Below are 16,894 nucleotides of genomic sequence, written 5' to 3' on the forward strand. Positions count from 1 at the left end.
TATTGAACCACCTATCGACATCCTCTGGCATTCAACTCTCGGAACTAGGACTAAGCCTGTCGGGCATCGCGAAGAAGAGCAACTCAAAGTGAACGGCACAAAGTCCGCCGATTTCCATTCCTTGGTTCACTGAGATTAAACCCTCCGCGGCGATCCCGACGATCTACCATGACATCCCATCGGGTGTTCCACACTTCCAGAAGTGCACTGTCGACATCGTGACCAGTAACCAACGTGCCAACCCAGTTTGTCATATTTTCCTCCAAGTCATATCTCGGACACGGCGATAGTCATCCTAATGCTTCATTTCTTTACTTCGCCAACGAGTGTAGTCATGTGTGTACACCTGATTATGTCTTGATTGATATCAGTGGTATCTACATAGCTCCTTCGACTACCCTTCTCAGTTCCAACGCCCTCGCTTACTTACTCGTACACGACGAGATGCTATGCGTGCCAAAATTTCCTCCGCTCGTAGAAATAAGAAAACGCACCAGAATTTTTTTATACAAAATGGTCGGCCGGCGTGCCTACACATCTGTCATACCGCCCGATTCCCCCTACCAAAAAGAAGGAGCACCGAGTCACCTCATTAAGCGTCATATCTATGTACATTTTTTTTTCTTTCCCACGCACGCCTCGGCACGCCGTCAACGACCATTGTGCGGTTGGTTGTAGTTGATTTTTGTGTGTTGGTCTCTCAGCTGCTCTTGCGGCCAACTTGAATGCCTCCTGGGATGGTGATGAGGAAATTGACCAGGTCCACTGAGTTGCCTCCGCCAAGTGTCACGTTCAATGCCTGGGCAGGGGTAACCCCGCCGCTTTGCTGCCGAGTGCCTTGATCCGCAGTCGTGAAGAAACGCTGCAAGACCGTCTGTGCCGTTGTCGCCGCCATCAAGGTTTGCCTCTGGAGGATGAGAAGAATCGAGACACGGGCAAAGTCCAAAGTCTCCTCGGTGACTGTAAAGGTCGGGCTGGGTGCCGGTGCAGAAGACACTGGTACCGAGGGGACCAGAGGGGTCTCAGACGTGGTTGTCGTTGGTATCGTCGTAGGCGGGACCGTAGTGGCCGGCGGGGCCGCAGAGGATGTCGTCTCCGGGGTTGGTGTTGGTGAAGGCACCATGGGAATAGTAGCCCACATGGTCGAGCTGGACGCATGGATGGTTGTGACATGGAAGGGACCTGTCAGTGTTGTGAATCCACCAACAATATCTGGCGAGGGCAGAATCACGCCTCCCGGTGCGTTGACATCAATCGTGATGGTTGCTGCCTGCCCTGGGAGAATGGTGATGATCTGAACAGGAATGGCGCCCTTAGCGTTGAGATCCGTGTCTGAACCGACAGTTCCAGTGCGAGTTGAACGTCCGTCGAACGTGACGAGCGAGTTCTGCGCAATGCATGACAGGCTTTCCGTGTTGAACTTTGCGAGAATGTCGGTACCATCCAGAGGGACTGTGAAGTTTGTCTGTGATTGCTGCAGTAGCCGCGGAACCGCCTGACCGAGAGTGACATTACTAAAATTAGTCGAGGTAGAGTTCCCCGAGAGGTTGGTGGTGGTGCAGCCTGTGGCTCCGGCCACGGTGCAGGTCTGCCCCGTGAACCCGTTTATACAAATACAGGAGCAGACATTTTGCGATACGACGTTGGTTCCGCCATTCTCACACTTGAGCTGGTTCTGGCACTGGGTCAGAGCCGGCTCCGCCGCTGGAGGAGTCGCAGACCGGTTCTTGCGGAACACGAAGAATTCGAGGGGGACGATGATGGCGGCGGCGATGATTCCCAGAATGAGGAAGACGATGAGAATGAAGGCCCACAACGGCAGGCCGCAACACTTTCTACGCCGCTTAGTCGAAGACTCGCCGTCGTTGGATTCAAGCCTGGCCAGCGGAGATCCTCTTGCCGCCATCGCTCTAGTCACAGGTTGCGGGGTGCTGCCCCTACTGCCCGGTGCCAGTGGCCATGAAGCATTGGAAGCTCGTCTGAACCAGCTTCCGCGGTTTGGGGGGTTTGGTGTCGTAGCCGCAGGTGGCGGAAATGCGGCTAGCATGTCAGACAGGCCTGACTGGTGCTTGTCACCAGCTGTAAAACAGTTAGTCAATACTACCGTGGTGAGCATCGGGAGGTCAACTTACAAGACACGCCAGACATCTGCTGCTCCCCCTCTCGCCCAAATGCCTTCTCGTCCGGCCACGTGCCGTCATCCATCTCGAATCTGCTGGCAGGTCTCCGTCCCCGATCAATCAAAGCAGCCAGGCGGGTTGCTCGTTTGATGAGATCCGGCAAGCTCGTCATGCTACCCCTGGATTCCATTTGCCTGACTGAATCCATGTCGAGTCCGAGTTTTGGCGGTCGTCGAATGGCCGAAAGGCGGTCGTACGGTCGAGGTGACGGCGTAACCTTCCTCAATTCTGCAGGGTCCGTCGCACTGGCAGCAGCAAAAGCACCTAGCATTGCATTGGCCGAGATTGATGGAGTCGTGGCGAAGGCTGCTGTGGTAGGGGCCGTCCCTGAGGAGCTGGAAGGCTCGTAATAAGCTGTTTGAGCGTCAAAAGGACTGACGGGAAGCTGGAAGGGGACTGGCGACGGTCGCGGTGATTCTTGTTCGTCAAGAACATCTTGCGGCATTGGGTCTCCGTTGCTCGGGGCTCGGTTCATCACGATTGAAGGCTTCGACATCTTGCCCAAACTGGCACTCCTAACCAACTTGCTCTCGTCTCCTGCATCGCCATACGGTGACCCTGTACCGCGGCTCATTTGGCTGTTTTCGTCCTCGGTTGAGTACGCGTCGTCCTCGTAAAAGTCGTCTGGATACCCTGGGCTAAATCCTGGTGATTGACTGCCCCAACTCTCGGGCATAGCGGCGCTTGAAGCAAAAGAGGTGTGAGACCTCGATCGAGGACTCTCTTCGGGAATCGGTGAGACGAATGAAGCATTCGAATAAAATGATGAGTCGCCTCGACGGGAGGATGGCGGCGGTCCAAGAGTTACGCTCCTCCTTGGTGGTACTACAGGTTGTGGCACGGCGACGGGTGGCATAGTCGACGGCAAAGGGAAGTCTGGAATCGATCCGACTGAAGAAAGTGATGATTGCGTGTGTCTTGACGACGGGGTAAGCGGTGCGGATGATACATCTTGGCTCAGCGTTGATTCTCGCCCGCTTTGTAGCGTATATTGGAAGACAGGAGTGTGATCCTGGACCCGGGAACTATCCAGTATTGAGGGAACTCTACTTGGGCGCGGAGGTCGCTGCGGCGGCGGTCCACGACCCGGAGGAGGTCGATAGGGTTCCGCATCGGGGTTGTTCACGGGTGACGGAATCGGTCCTGGCAGCGGCCACTGTGGAATCTGTGTCGGTCGCGAGATGGCAAGCCCGGGGCTGCCATCTTTATTTTGCAGGCCATTCGGTAGTTGAAGTCTCGGTATCCGTGATGGTGTCGGCTCGACAATTTGACGTCGGTCTGAGACATCCGTGGGGCTGTCTGGATCTTCTTCCATTATCGGGAATGTCGTGGCGCTCGGCGGAGAATACTGTTCCCTGGGGAAGCCGACTTGAGCCCGCTCTCTCGCCCGCTTGACGGATCCTGCAACTGACGGTCGATCCATATCTCTTCCATATTGGGGTTGACTCATTTAGTACTCGTGAATTCGGTCCAGCGACATCAGAGTTTCGATTTCTTCCTGACTTCCTGATTATTTTTTTTTCTTTCCAAAATGCCTGCGCGTCCAGGCACGACAATTAGACCATTCGCTCTGCGGTATCACCTAGGTGCAGCTCCTATAACCGTGGTTCCTGCGGGTCGCCGATGCGGTGGCGTAGCTGAAAATGCCCGGGGAGACGCTCGTATAGGCTCGCGGTGGCAATGTTACTTGCTGGCAGACGACGCAGGTTCGCGGACAGAATGGAGCGGCTGAAATTTAGATCAAACGAATGGCCGCTCAGCTCTAATGCGAGGCGGTGTAAGTGCGTGAGGTTGGAAACAGGACCCAGGCCTATTAGGAAGAATCGAAGTCTAGAGCGACGCTGAAGTGCGGTCGGGTGGCGAGTTGCCCAAGGAAAAAGAATGGAACGGGAAAAAGAGCGAAGGAATGAACTGCGTACGCTGAGGTGGCAGGATAGCAGATTGCTAAATGGTTTAATTAGGTTGGCACGGAATGGAAAGACGCGGTGGACGGTCTATCGTGCAAAAGTCCAGGTCAGCACCGGAGAGACGTGAGGGGGATCTGGAAGGAAGAGAGACAGAGTGGAAGAAAGAGTAGAAGCAGCACGGCCACAGAGGCAAACTGGCCCCCCCGTAACAGGTACAGAGGATTTCCGGTGGTTCGGGAGGGTTGCCTCAAGTCGGCCGCACCCTTCCAAGCAAGGAACACCTGAACAGCCGGGCCACGGGTAGGGGGAGTCCCAAAGGGGATCACGTACATTTGGTGTTTCGAGACTTGGCCTTTGTCGGACGTGATTCGCCCAATAGGCAAGATTTGTGGTTGCTTTTGATAGAGAGATGTAGAGATGAAGAGATGAGATGGGATGCAATTGTGATGGCCGTGTACAGCGGACGGATTTGTTGACTGAGTGAGTGAGTGAGTGACTACGGCGGTGATGAGAATGACTGCGAGGTGATGGCATCGACCTCGGAGCAAGAGCGCGTCTTAGCAGCAGATGCTTCGACAAACAGACGGGCCAACGCAGTCGTCGGCGCAACAGCAGAGTGCAACTCTGATGGCGGGCGGGAGAAGAGAAATCGAGTGGGTGAGACGAGCGAGGATGAGTGCACGACACACGATGGGTCTTGCGGTGCTGTAGAAAGGACTGAGAGTGTTTCAGACGGGCGGAACGGACAGGGTGTGTCCGGCGTCGGAGAGACAGGTCGTCTCCGGGGGGAACCTAGTGACTGACGTCTGAAGATTTGGAGATCAAGAGACAATCAGGCGAAGAAGCAGGTCCGTGGTGGATTCGATGGGTGATATGATGTGCGAACTGACAGGCGAGGTCGCGTGGGGTAACGGAGCGTCGATGATATGGGTTTACTTCAAGGCTGAGCGATGAATCCCGTGGCGATGGTCCGGTGAGAGAGAGAGAGAGAGAGAGAGAGAGAGAGAGAGAGAGAGAGAGAGAGAGAAATGAGGGTCAGTGAGGTTAACGACACAGACCTTGTCGAGGTTCGAGGACGGGTTGCGGCAGTTAGTCTTCAAGACAAAAACTTATGTCCGGTTGGCGACGGCAAAAAGGAAGAAAAGACCAATGGCGGTCGATCAAGTCGACGAGATTGGAAGAAGAAAAGAAGGTCGAGAAGTGAAAGGTGTGCTGTGTTGGGCGTGTGAGTGTGTGCGTATGCGTGTGTGGTGAGTGTGTGTGAGCCGGGTCTGTGTTTGTGTGTATTGGTTGGTTGGCGAACACAGAGATGTACGTATTGTGACGGGATCTGATCTGTCGAGGGACAAGCAGAACAGACGGGCCGCGTGCCTGGCTGGACAACCCGTATGTGACAGCTACAAGCGACGACTTACGAGAACCAGTGTCGGTAGGCTTGACTCGACTGCTGGTCTGCGACAACAAGTTACAACCGCACGGAAAGGTTGATGGAGGTGGTCCCGAGACGGAAGTGAAGAAGAAGAGAGGAGGGATCCCCAGAGATCAAAAACGAGTGGAAGCAGACTGCCAGAAGAGGGCCGGGCTGGGTCTGAATCCCAATCCAGAGTCTAGAGACGGACGGGGGTGGGATTTCGGGTCTTTGGGACGTGGATTGGGGATGGTCTGGCCTGAGAGACAGCCCATTCAGCAGAATCGGTGCAAGCTCGAAAGACTCCACCATCCACCGGCATGGAACTTGAAGTGGGAGAGGGAGAGACCAGGGGTGGTAGTTGATGTTTTGTGAGTCTGTGACCCTTTTCCCCCCTCGGTGTTGCTGCTCGTCTAGTCCTTCACTGCAAATTTCGTCCTCTTTTTTTGTTCTCTTTCTCTGCAGGTCCAGGTCGAGTCCGGATAATGCGCCGAAAGCGAAGGTGATAGTGCTAAGTATCCGTACTGCGTACCCCTACGAAGTGTCCGTACGTATACTATCTAAAGAAGCGCAGTAAGCATATAAAGTACCTTGAAATGGATATCTCACCGTAACATGGTCACGTACCTTGCAGCTGCAGCAAGCACAAGCACAAACGTGGGGGCACTGGGACGGGATTGCGCAAACGACCTGTCCCAAAATATCTGGAGGATGGAGGTAAAAAAAAAAACGGAGTACACCACCTACGGATAGGTATGGTGAATGTGCAGGGAAATGACGGGTGGGGGTGTGGCCGTTGTAGAGTGAAGCCAACACGCCCAGCTTTGGCCAAGTTGGTCGAGAGTCAAGAGACCGTTGAAAACGTCTCGTCTCAGTCAGTATCAACGTCCGGTGCTATCGTCCCCCCTTGCGGCTTGCGTTGATTACTCTTTGCTTTGCACGTGCCTAGTGTGGTAAGGACTAATAAGTGAGGTAAAGTAAGGTAAGAGGCGGGTAGCACGAAAGCAGTTTGGCACCACAGGTAAAGCAGGAAAGGACACAAGTGAGGCGTCGATAGTCAGGCAAAGTCAAGTCGCCCGTCGCCCCAAAGGTTGATGGTATGTCTTCAAGGGCTGCCCCTGGCTTCAGACTGGATTCAATTTTTGGGACAACGAGATCCCGAAGTGGCAGATGGGTAAGGATTTCCAACGAGGCACGGCTTGTCTTGGGGACTGTGGCTGGACACTAACACGACCGTTCGGGTTCCTGGTCCTTCCTGGTCGTTACTGTCATCCTAGTCGCAGATGGCAGGGGTGATAGGAGTGGTAAGAGTGGCAGTGGAGGAAGTCCTGACTTGCACCGTGCCGTTCTTGCCAGTCTCTCGCTTCACACTTTGCCGTCTCAAACGCAGGTAGGTGTTAGTCCCAACGCTCCTGCTTGGACTCTTTCCTTCTCCTCCGGGTCTTTCCCCCCTCTGCTGCGCGCCTTCCAAGTTCCCTGGGTCTGCCCCGGCTGGAGGGGTCACTCTCCGTCCAATTCCTGCTCTCTGCAGTTCCCATATGGGTCAATCTGGTCTGGTGTGGGCCAATGATGAGCGTATCAGGCTTAACCAGAAACACTAGCGCAGGCACGCACCTCAAGACCCTTTCAATCCCTGCAAGAGCGGTCCAGATGGCCCGATCTGGGGGGAAACCTCAACCCACGCTCTACGGAGTAGTGTATTCGTACCTACCCGGGCAGTCAGAGTCTCCAGGATCTAGAAAACTCCAAGTGGTCCATCTTGCTAAGGTACTGCAAAGTTTTGTGTGTGGAAGCTGCCAACTGCTTGCCTATCCGTACAAAGTAAAAGAATCAAAAGACTCGAGAGTCGTGACATCCTGGACGAACTTCCTTTTGAAAGACTCGTTCGTCGAACATAAGGACCGAGTGGACAAGAAAACCGCCCGACTCGGCATCGCAACAATATCGTTCGAACCATCCGCCGCGGCGCATTCCTCGACGCAACCTTCTCTTCCAAAGTTCCTGCAAACTGCGGCATGTTCGGCCTTGCTCGTCGTTGTCTCTGCACCTGTCAGAGTTGCCGTTGGTGTGCATCCTTCGAAGAAAAAAGCAAAGTCGAACCGACCTGCAACCGGAACAAAACACTTGTACCTCGGTTCCTGGCTCCCTGATGCTCAACTGTGAGGAAGTATCCCCAAAACGTACGCCAAAGACGTTCGCCGCTTCGACCTGCAAGTTGCCATTCTCAACTCTTCGCGCTCATTACCTAGGTATTCTGCCAATGCCTACTTCCGTCCGGCTTGTCTTCGATAGCATTCGAGGGACCATCCCAACGCCAGACTCATCAACGCGGACGACCACTCCCTACTGCTACCTACTACCGCCACCCCAATCAAGGAGATGGGACGAATTGAAACGTCACGTTCCTTAAGCTGATGTCTGTCACAGAACAAAATGAGAGGAAAATACTCCGAAGCTGCCATAGGGCCTGACTGCGGCCCTTGAAGGATGGGCCGGTCGGCAACTCTCCGTTCTAATGATGGCCAACTTGCAAGAACAATCCCATTCCTGTGTTGTCGACCCCTTGGTATCAAGATGACGACTCCTGTCCCAAGCTCATCTTGAGCAGCATCACGATGGGAAAAAAGCTTGTCATTGATACGCCCGCGCAACCAGCGGAAGAATGGATATTCAATTGCCTTTGCCCTGTGCTGTCGCCCTGCATCTTGGAGCCCCAGGTCCCCGGCACGAGAACGCTGATCAGCATTACCTTAAAGGCAACTGAGCGGGGGTCTGCCTGCGGTGTGCAGCTTCAGAGTTCCTGCAATTATTCCGCCTGCAGGAACATCTTCTACGCGACCCGTCGACCGCGTGCTGTTCTTTGCGCCGGCATCTCTGTACCGAAAACGCCATCCTGCGACCTGCCTGGTCTTGGCCTACCTTATGGCCACCGGACCGCTGCCACTGAATGCGCAGAACTGCAGACCAAGGGGTCGAACAAACACATCGGTCGCCTCCTGTTGCAAATCCCAGGCGCGCATCGAGATAACCCTGAGTCCTGGGTTAATTCGTCCAACCAGTGGTGCAGCGACAAAAGAGGCACAGAAACCACACCACGTTGGCACGCGGCGCGGTGCCTCCTTCCGATTTGGTTCCCACCGCCCGCAGATGCAGTCGGGTTCCTTTTTTTTGCTCTGCAGACTACCTACAGCGGTGCAGACTGCAGGTTCAACGTCGAGTTCTAGACGCGTTTCAGCTGCCGCATCCACGCTGCAGACAGACATGGAACAGGGCCCAGGGTCAGATCTCTTTATCCGTCACAATGGCCTCAATTGGCCCAAGTTAGTCCAGATACCAGCAACAGAAGGCCCAATTGCGTGGAGTCGTGGACCCTTTCCGACCCTTTGGCAAGGAGCGACGCCGCTTGCAAGAGAAGGAAGGTCATTGGCACGCGTATCTTTGGTGCATTCGGCTCGATCTTGTCAGGTTGTCAATATCTACTACGGGTCTCTTACGAGCATGCGCTGAGGGGGGTCAGCAAAGCACTGTTGCCTCTTTGACCCCAGACGAGCGCTCTGGCTGCTGGCATAGGATTCAGGCACGCAGAACACGGAAGCGTACGACAGCAAGGCCGCATGAGAGAAACTTCAGGCACACGACGGCATTGTCCATACACACCTCTCCCGCGCGGCTTGAGCTCAGGGTCTATGCCTCCTCCCATCTGCTACCGAGGCAGCCATTTCGAGATACCTTCTGCCTCACATCAGCGGAAGAGGGAAACTCAATGACTGCTTTCACTGCCCGTATCTCCGCAGAATTTGAATAGCCGTCCTCGACTCCTCATCCACACGTGGAACCTTGGGACGAAACAAAACAATGCGCCGACAGTCACGCGGGTAACCATCATTTCCCACGGCGAAAAAGACTTCGGCCTGCATGTCAGGCGATCCGTTCTCCAATCTTGACCTCATTTTCGGTCGCACCTATCTGACCGGCACGTCATCTCCGACAAAAGCCGCCAGAAACGAACTGCGTTCTTTCCGAGGGCAAACCATCCAAGCGCCAGCGCCATGATGGGGTTTGAACTCTGAAATCAACAACCCTTCAATTCTGAGCCAGCCTCTAATTGGCAGCTCGTCAGCTCCCGCACCCGATTGTCAACGTCAAACCGTCCGGCCCCACGGCGCCGACTAGCCCCCGATGTGGAGATAATTTTCTGCAAGGCTCGGGATCTTCACCTCGATATCACTGTGGGTAGCACGTTATCTATTCGCAACGCGACACACAGATTCCAAGAACATTTGCTCCCTTTGGACAGTACCCATTGGCTTGCTCCAAGCTGCGATGACAAGCTGTCCCATCCCTCGACTCGCCAGCAAAGCCTGGCAACTGATTTTGTTTGCTATTGTACAGGATATTGAAGGGGCTTCAAATTTCACACTACCAGGTATGGATGATGTCCATCTCTTCCGGATTCCGAACTGGTGGCATCCACATGCCGGTCCCCGAATCTCATCTCCAGCCTTGGGGAACATTCCAACCAAGTGTCGATCATGTCGAACGTCAGGCTAATCAGCTTGCGTGCTTGACTTAATCTTCTAGAAAACTCAATCTCTGAGCTTGAGTCGCATTTCGGTCCCCTTACCGTAATACGCACTAAATTTTGTGCATGCGCAAACGGGGTCTGGATTCCTGATCGCTATTTGCACAAACAGGCCAATATCAAGACACCCAGAGGCTGACTGTTCTCTCCCTCCCTTGGATAATCTTTGCTAAAACGAACAGCAGTTGCCCATCAATCAAGGTTCCTGACAACTGGATACCATGGCGGCTCTTGGCGCACGCAAAACTCAAAAGTAATATTACTCGGAAATTTTGTCGCTATGCAAGCTAGTATCTCTGCGTGGGTCTGGCAACGTGATCATCCTAATCGTACGATGAGACATGCTTCACTCGTCGGCAAGGGTTTGACGCTGAATGAATTATGGTAGTCGTTGACAACTGTGTCAAATTCTGTCGCCGTTCATGCTGGATGTTGACCGGAGACGGTATTCAGCGATGACGAAGGAGAATTACGATTTGGGTTAGAAACTGCTGCTGAAATGTTGACGGCATCACATCGGGAGACTGAAATAGGCTCCACTGATGAACTTGTTAAGAGCATGTTGGGAATGACATCATTGATGCTCCTTCCTAGCTCTCTAGATATGTCTTTAGCGCTCTATCTGTCCTTTCGCGTAGCTGGTTTGCCCTGTGGGCGTTTTCGTTCCAAAGAGACCATGGCAAGATTTCCTAAAGCAACGTTTTGCGATTTTTTCTGTCCTCAGCCACCGGGTATCTGATGCTTAACCAGTGAGACGCCTATGATCTTCCTCGAATCCGTTGCGGCTGTAGTTGTATCCTTCTAATAATTGGCTCGGGCTAGTGACAGGTTTATATTTGTACTGACCTGGTGAGATGAGAGATCATACGCGGTTCGTCGCTCTCACCTGCTTTATGGCGCGGGCGTGTAGAAAGGTCAAGTTTTGTCCATGACCTCGAAAACAGGATGTTTTCCTACCTACCTTAGCTGCGTTGTCTTTTACGACCTAGTACACGACGGATGAAGGCATCTTCTAAATGCGTCCCGCGGAACACTCGGAGATGGGTATCGAGGAGGTTTCGTGCCCTTTGCCCAGTTACAACACAAGCCAGCGCCAGCGCCAGTCATTCATGGTACTTCGACGAAGCTCATTCAAAGACTCGTCGCCGGATCCGAGGGTGACATTCCAGCGTGTATTCAAACTCTGTGGTGTGCTCGACTGGGACCGATGAAGTTTGGCACAAGTTTGAGCAGAATGCTACGACTGTGTTCTCGGTCTAACATCAGCCTTGGCCCAGTCCAAGGCAGAGCACACCGTTGCCGCCGGGGGCTTACTCTATTATGACGGCCAGATGTACATTTATATTTTGTTGTGAGATGTTGCCTATCAGGGTGAGGCTATTCAGGACTTACATACTGCTGCATTGCTACTACCTTGCAAGATTATGATGATAAGTACCTCACCAGCCAGTTGAGCTCAAAAGCCGGCTGGAAGTACTTCCCATTGACCATATTACAGCCGTACGATCGCGATTTGATGCCCTGAACCTGCGAGGGCAGGTACACATTTGGACGAACCGTGACTCTCGTTGTACTGAGTCTCCTTGGCAATCTCGGCATACACTTCCACAGCGTATTTCATATTCTGGGCGTTAGCTGTTGAGCGTTGGGCTACCCCGGGCTCTGAGATGGAGACGGTGCTCACTTGGTTGAGACATATTCTAACCGTGGCCAAAGTCTTCTTTTCCTCTCGCAGGTCTGATGATCAACCGTCCTCAGCCACTTTGCTGGATATTTGGTCATGATCGCAGACGAGGTCAAGTGCTTGATGCTGATTCTGACACGACGGACTTGCAGGAGGATGAGAGTGATGCAAAGAACGATGCAAAGGATGGGAGAGACGAAATGACCTTGAATTTTCTACTTCTCTATTTGACGTTCCCGTGAGGTCGAGTAATCGAGAATGAGATTTGTTGACAAATCGGACTGTGTGGAACTTGCCAATATCCGTTCTTTTTTTTTATAGACCTAGGAACATTCTCACTGATCTTCAAGGACTACTTTTGACCAGGGGAGTCATACTAGGTATAGAGTCAGAAACAAACACGGCGCATATTCGTGGATGTATGCCTTGTGAGAAGAATCCTCTTGAGCGTGGAAAGCCCTTATTTAGCAATATGTTACGCGGGTTCGAGCTTACTGAAATCTTCGTGGCAAGGCAGATCAAGCAGGCCAATTATTCTCAACGCCTCGCCTGCATCAGGACTTAAAGCGAGACGAGTGCGACCTTTTATTGCTTTTCTGCCTTGCCTACCTGCCTACAAATGTACCTAAAGCGGAAGTTGCCCGGCGGAGACGGCGGGAAAAACGCACACCGGAGCGGAGAGACGGTACAGTCCGGAGAGCGGGAATTGCGTGATGTGCAATTTCCGGCGATCCCGGTGCGGCCGGCCTGGAAACTTTTCGGAGGCCGATATGCGGCGGAAGGGCCGCGCTTACTCTCCAGTTCACGAGGACGAGGCCTTTCGTATTTGGAGATCTACGCTAGTAACCATGTAAAAAAAACCCACAAGAGTCAAAGCCTGTCACTGTTGAATATCTGGGGAGGACTGGGCTGGGGGCAGCATTCAACGGCCAGACCGAACCATTGAGACCAACATGAACCATTTTTCGAGCCAAGAACCCACCCGTTCGGAACAGCACAGCCCGACGACTGTCGTTTCTATTCTGGAACGTAGGGGTATTCATTTCTCAAGGCAAATAGAAAGAATAGAAAAAAAGGGGGGCTAGCTAGGTCTTTTGGAGTGGGCTTTGGGTGGCTTTCTGTATCACGATAATACGGCGACGGAGTTTCAGACCCGGATGAGACCCCTTGCTCTGAGGCGCCGCAGGGCTTTGGCTGAGGAGTGAGCGATGCAACGATGGAAAATCAATAGCACCGTCCTTTCGCTTCACCTCGAGCAGAACCAGGAAACCCAGCACCAAGTTACTCTTTCACCTGCCTAGACGCCTCCCTGCGTCTTCGGTCCGTCTTACTCGAATCAAAGACCAATTATTCAAGTGTGGCAAAGGAGGACTTGAGCAGACGCCGTAGACGTCATGAAGGCAGCTACCAGGGTGCTCAGTGCTCAGTGCTCGTGCTGAGGCCTGTCAATATGAAGATGGAAGGGAGCAAATGGTCTTAGTGCAGGGATAGCAGCGGCGCGCTTAGCTTTGATGCGTCAAGGACCCGGGTACAGAAAGATTAGGTAGGCGAAAACTCAAAGAGATGGAAAAGAAAGGAGCAAGTAAATCCATCGGAGCTGGGGGGAGGACGAAGGAGGGCGATTGATTGTACATTTCTGTACGGGTGAATCTGCACGGACGACGCTCATGCCATGCGAATCGATACGTGTATTGGAAGTCTTGGAAGGTTGGCCCCCGTTTGGCAGTTGCCCGTTGCCGCGTGAAAGTGGTCCGGCACGGAGGCGGCGGAAAGTGGAAGAGAGAGATAAAAGTGGAGATATACGACAGGTGTGCAAGGTGAGTGGACGATGGGCGAGTGCGAGCCCCGGTGAGATAGATGTGCCTGGCCCCTGAGTAGACTCGATCGACCCTTCGCGGTGCTTCTACGAAGGAAAGAGAGAGGCACAGAGGATGACTTTGCGAGGAAAGGAGTGGGCGAATGACATAATCGGGCTGAGGGATGTGCAGCGTTACGGCATGACCCTTGTTGGCCTTAGGCATTAATAGGCTCCTGGAAAGCTTGCAACTTGCAAGCACCGAGGAAAGTTCCCCATTCGTCTCCGCAGGTTCCGGATAAGTCACTCACCACCCACCGGCACACGCAATCGCCAGCGAATCCCCCGTCCATTGAGACAGGCCAGTCACCTGTCTGCCCTGTGTCGTCCCGGCGTCCGTCCCTTAGCGCGTCCCAAGCTGTCCCCGATTGCCCCTCTCTGGGTCTCTCTCCACCCCCGAGCAGCCACGCATCCAGCAGACTAACGCCACTTGCAGCACCTGATCTTCATCTTTTTGCTGGGTAAAGGCCCGTACGACTGGGCTGCGTCAGCGCACACCTGCCCTGCGTTGCCTGCGTACCGTGGTTACGAAGTGACCGACACACGCTACGAGTCTGCCTGCTGCTGCTCAGGTCCCTTTTTACTCCACCTTAACCCATTGACTTGACACACACCACGGCACTCATGTCATTGCACCTCTCCTCCCACTCCATCTTCAAAACCTAAACCTCCCTTCTCCTTACCCTACCTATCAACCAACTTCGACTGTACTCTCTGTCGAAACAAAACACTCCGTCACCAAACAGAACCAATCGACACACTCCCCTACATCATCAAAACCAACCAACAGATTGAACGACACAGCCCCCCGTCAAGATGTTGTTGAAATCCCTCGCCGCCGCCGGCCTGGCGATTACGGCCACGCAAGCCTTCGTCATCGTCCCCGAGATCTCCGAAGTCGACAATGAAATCGTCAAGACCCTCCCCTTCGTGGAGGCTTCCTCAGAGGTTGGCCTCGCGAGCCACCGCGTCAAGGTCGATTGCCCCGGCTGCCCCTTGACGATGCGCCAACATGATGGCCGCTACCACACAATGACCGACCTCGACAACCACCTCGAGCTCACTTTCTCCATCGAAACCGACACCACCGGAGTCGACCACCTCCTCGTCAACGACTTTGAGCTCTACCCCAAGCCTGCTTCGTGGTACAAGGCCCTTCGTGCTCCTCAGGTTCCCGACTTCGCAGAGGCCGCTACCAAGCACCCTCAAAACGCCGACCCCAACACCCCTCAGCTGGGCTACAGCCTAGGCGTCCGCCCCGTCGCCAAGGATACGGAGCAGGAGCTCGAGCTCGTCGAGGTGGACCTCCAAATCATCGAGGTCGGAAACAGCTTCGTCGCCGACGTTCCCAACGTCAAGGTCAAGCTCATTAAGTCCCCTACCGGAAGCCTCATGATTGGCAATGTCGAGCAAACCGAGACCTCCGTCCCGTCCCACAAGGAAGAGGAGGACCACGAGCCGCCTGCCGAGGACTGCACCACCTTCTACTGCAGATGGCGCGCCGCCATCCTGAGAAACATGCGTGGTATGAAGTGTGGAGGCCGCAAGCACGGAAGCATGCGCGGCCAGCACCGTCACGGACATCACTCTCACAACGCCGGCCAGATGAGACACCACCACCACACCTGGGGTCAGCTGGCTAAGAACATCACCTCCCACATCCTGCTCCCGATCCTTATCGGCATTGTTGCTGGCGTCAGTGTTAGCATGTAAGTTATTCAACTCCCCATGGCCCCCCTTGATCGTGTGACCCCCTTTCCAACGGATCCACTAACACGACATTTCAGCATTGGCATGATGGTCGGAACCTTCTTCGTCTGCCTCTGGCGCGTCTTCGTCCGCCGCCAAGCCCCCTTCGCTCGCCGTCACTGCCGCCGTCGTGCCCGCAAGAACACGCACCGCGAGGCCGGTGCCGTCGAGGAGAAGACCGAACTCATGGCCGACTCCGCCGATCTTTCTCCTTACAAGGACGACGAGGAGGATGTTCCCAAGACCGAGACCGCTCAGGTCTAGGAGAGCGACATCATATTGGAACTGAAACTCAAAATCAACTCTCGTGCGACACTGATGATACCACTTTTCCTTTTACTCCTTTTCGTTGCTTTGCAGAAAAAAACAACCCACACAAGAAATCACGTACCGAACCACCAAAATTTGGACAAGAGAGGAAACCACACATCTCATAAAGAAGCGGCGTTTTTGTTTTTACTTTGATATTTTCCAGGAACGGGATTGGCAAAAACTAGGAATCTTCTCCCAACACGTATCGAACGTCGTATCGGATGCCTTTGATGTGCTCCGATTGGAGACGCATCGTGTGCTGGACGTCTACACACACTCTCATTTTTCCCACCAAGCGTTATTGTTATCAAATGGACGCCATGATAGCTGTAAAGGAAAGCATTGGGGACTCGAAATTGTATTCATAGGCCTCCCAAAAACCTACATTCTTTAAATTGATTCCTCTTAGCGAGCTACAAAGGTATCATATCCCTCTCGTGACATCTGACCGAGCTCCTGATGAAGCTTTCATGACTGGACAGGCAGTATGACGTAACTCCTTTTCTCCTCGCACCAGTCCCACGCTACACCATATTGCTTCTGTAGTCCAAGCTCTCTGGGAATCTCTTTTCAGTCGTCGAGCGGGAATATCTCGTCCCGAGGTAACGCATGACGGGGGTGGGAGTGAAGGCCTGGGATGGAAAACTCTACCGGATGTTTGTTTGTGTGTCCGGGACGTTGGACGTCCGCACGTTATGTCCCGGTCGACCCGATGCTGACCACCACCATCTTTATTCGGCATCAGAGCCAATTCGAGATGGTGTTCTTATTATCATTCATCACACGTTTGCCGTTGCGATATCTCCGCGGGGGTTTGGGCTGGAGTAGAGTGACGGAGGGTTAGATATTGCTGCCGCAGAGACTTTCTTAATGCACTTAGGGAAGGGGGGGGGGGGGGTCTTAGATACATTATGTCAAAGGAAGGGAAAGAAATTAATAAATAAAAAAGAGTTCACCACCGGTGTGGCTACATCTCTTGGTGCTCATGCTGGGATTCGAACTCGGACAGCCTGTCGTCGAGTAGGCTAATTGGCGATTTTGATTGCTGACCTTAAACCACTCCACCACTCAACCCAGTTTGACCTGATCCGTCGACCTAGACGGACGCCTGCTGTGCTGGTGACGGGAATGGAGTTGGAGGGGTATATGAGGGCTTCGTTGTTGTGTATTCACCTGGGTGGTCCCGTGGTGCGGAGGTTATCAAAGGTAGGACAAAA

The 16,894-nt window shown here is 53.6% G+C and overlaps 2 protein-coding genes across 2 annotated transcripts; one reads left to right on the forward strand and one right to left on the reverse strand.

Annotated features, from left to right (window-relative positions):
• Positions 1–689: 689 nt before the first annotated feature.
• Positions 690–4,000, reverse strand: BDP81DRAFT_14535 (uncharacterized protein). The gene is made up of 2 exons (XM_060581885.1): positions 2,133–4,000; positions 690–2,079 (listed from the first exon to the last, which is right to left on the reverse strand). The coding sequence occupies exons 1-2, from the start codon at positions 3,628–3,630 to the stop codon at positions 701–703; spliced, it is 2,877 nt and encodes a 958-aa protein (XP_060452092.1). The 5' UTR covers positions 3,631–4,000; the 3' UTR covers positions 690–700.
• Positions 4,001–13,976: 9,976 nt separating this feature from the next.
• BDP81DRAFT_401979 (uncharacterized protein) lies at positions 13,977–16,092 on the forward strand. Its single transcript, XM_060588832.1, has 2 exons — positions 13,977–15,325; positions 15,404–16,092. The coding sequence occupies exons 1-2, from the start codon at positions 14,433–14,435 to the stop codon at positions 15,627–15,629; spliced, it is 1,119 nt and encodes a 372-aa protein (XP_060452093.1). The 5' UTR covers positions 13,977–14,432; the 3' UTR covers positions 15,630–16,092.
• The last annotated feature ends 802 nt before the right edge of the window (positions 16,093–16,894 follow it).

This window comes from Colletotrichum phormii (assembly GCF_030913505.1).
Source record: "Colletotrichum phormii strain CBS 102054 chromosome Unknown BDP81scaffold_1, whole genome shotgun sequence".
Taxonomy (NCBI): domain Eukaryota; kingdom Fungi; phylum Ascomycota; class Sordariomycetes; order Glomerellales; family Glomerellaceae; genus Colletotrichum; species Colletotrichum phormii.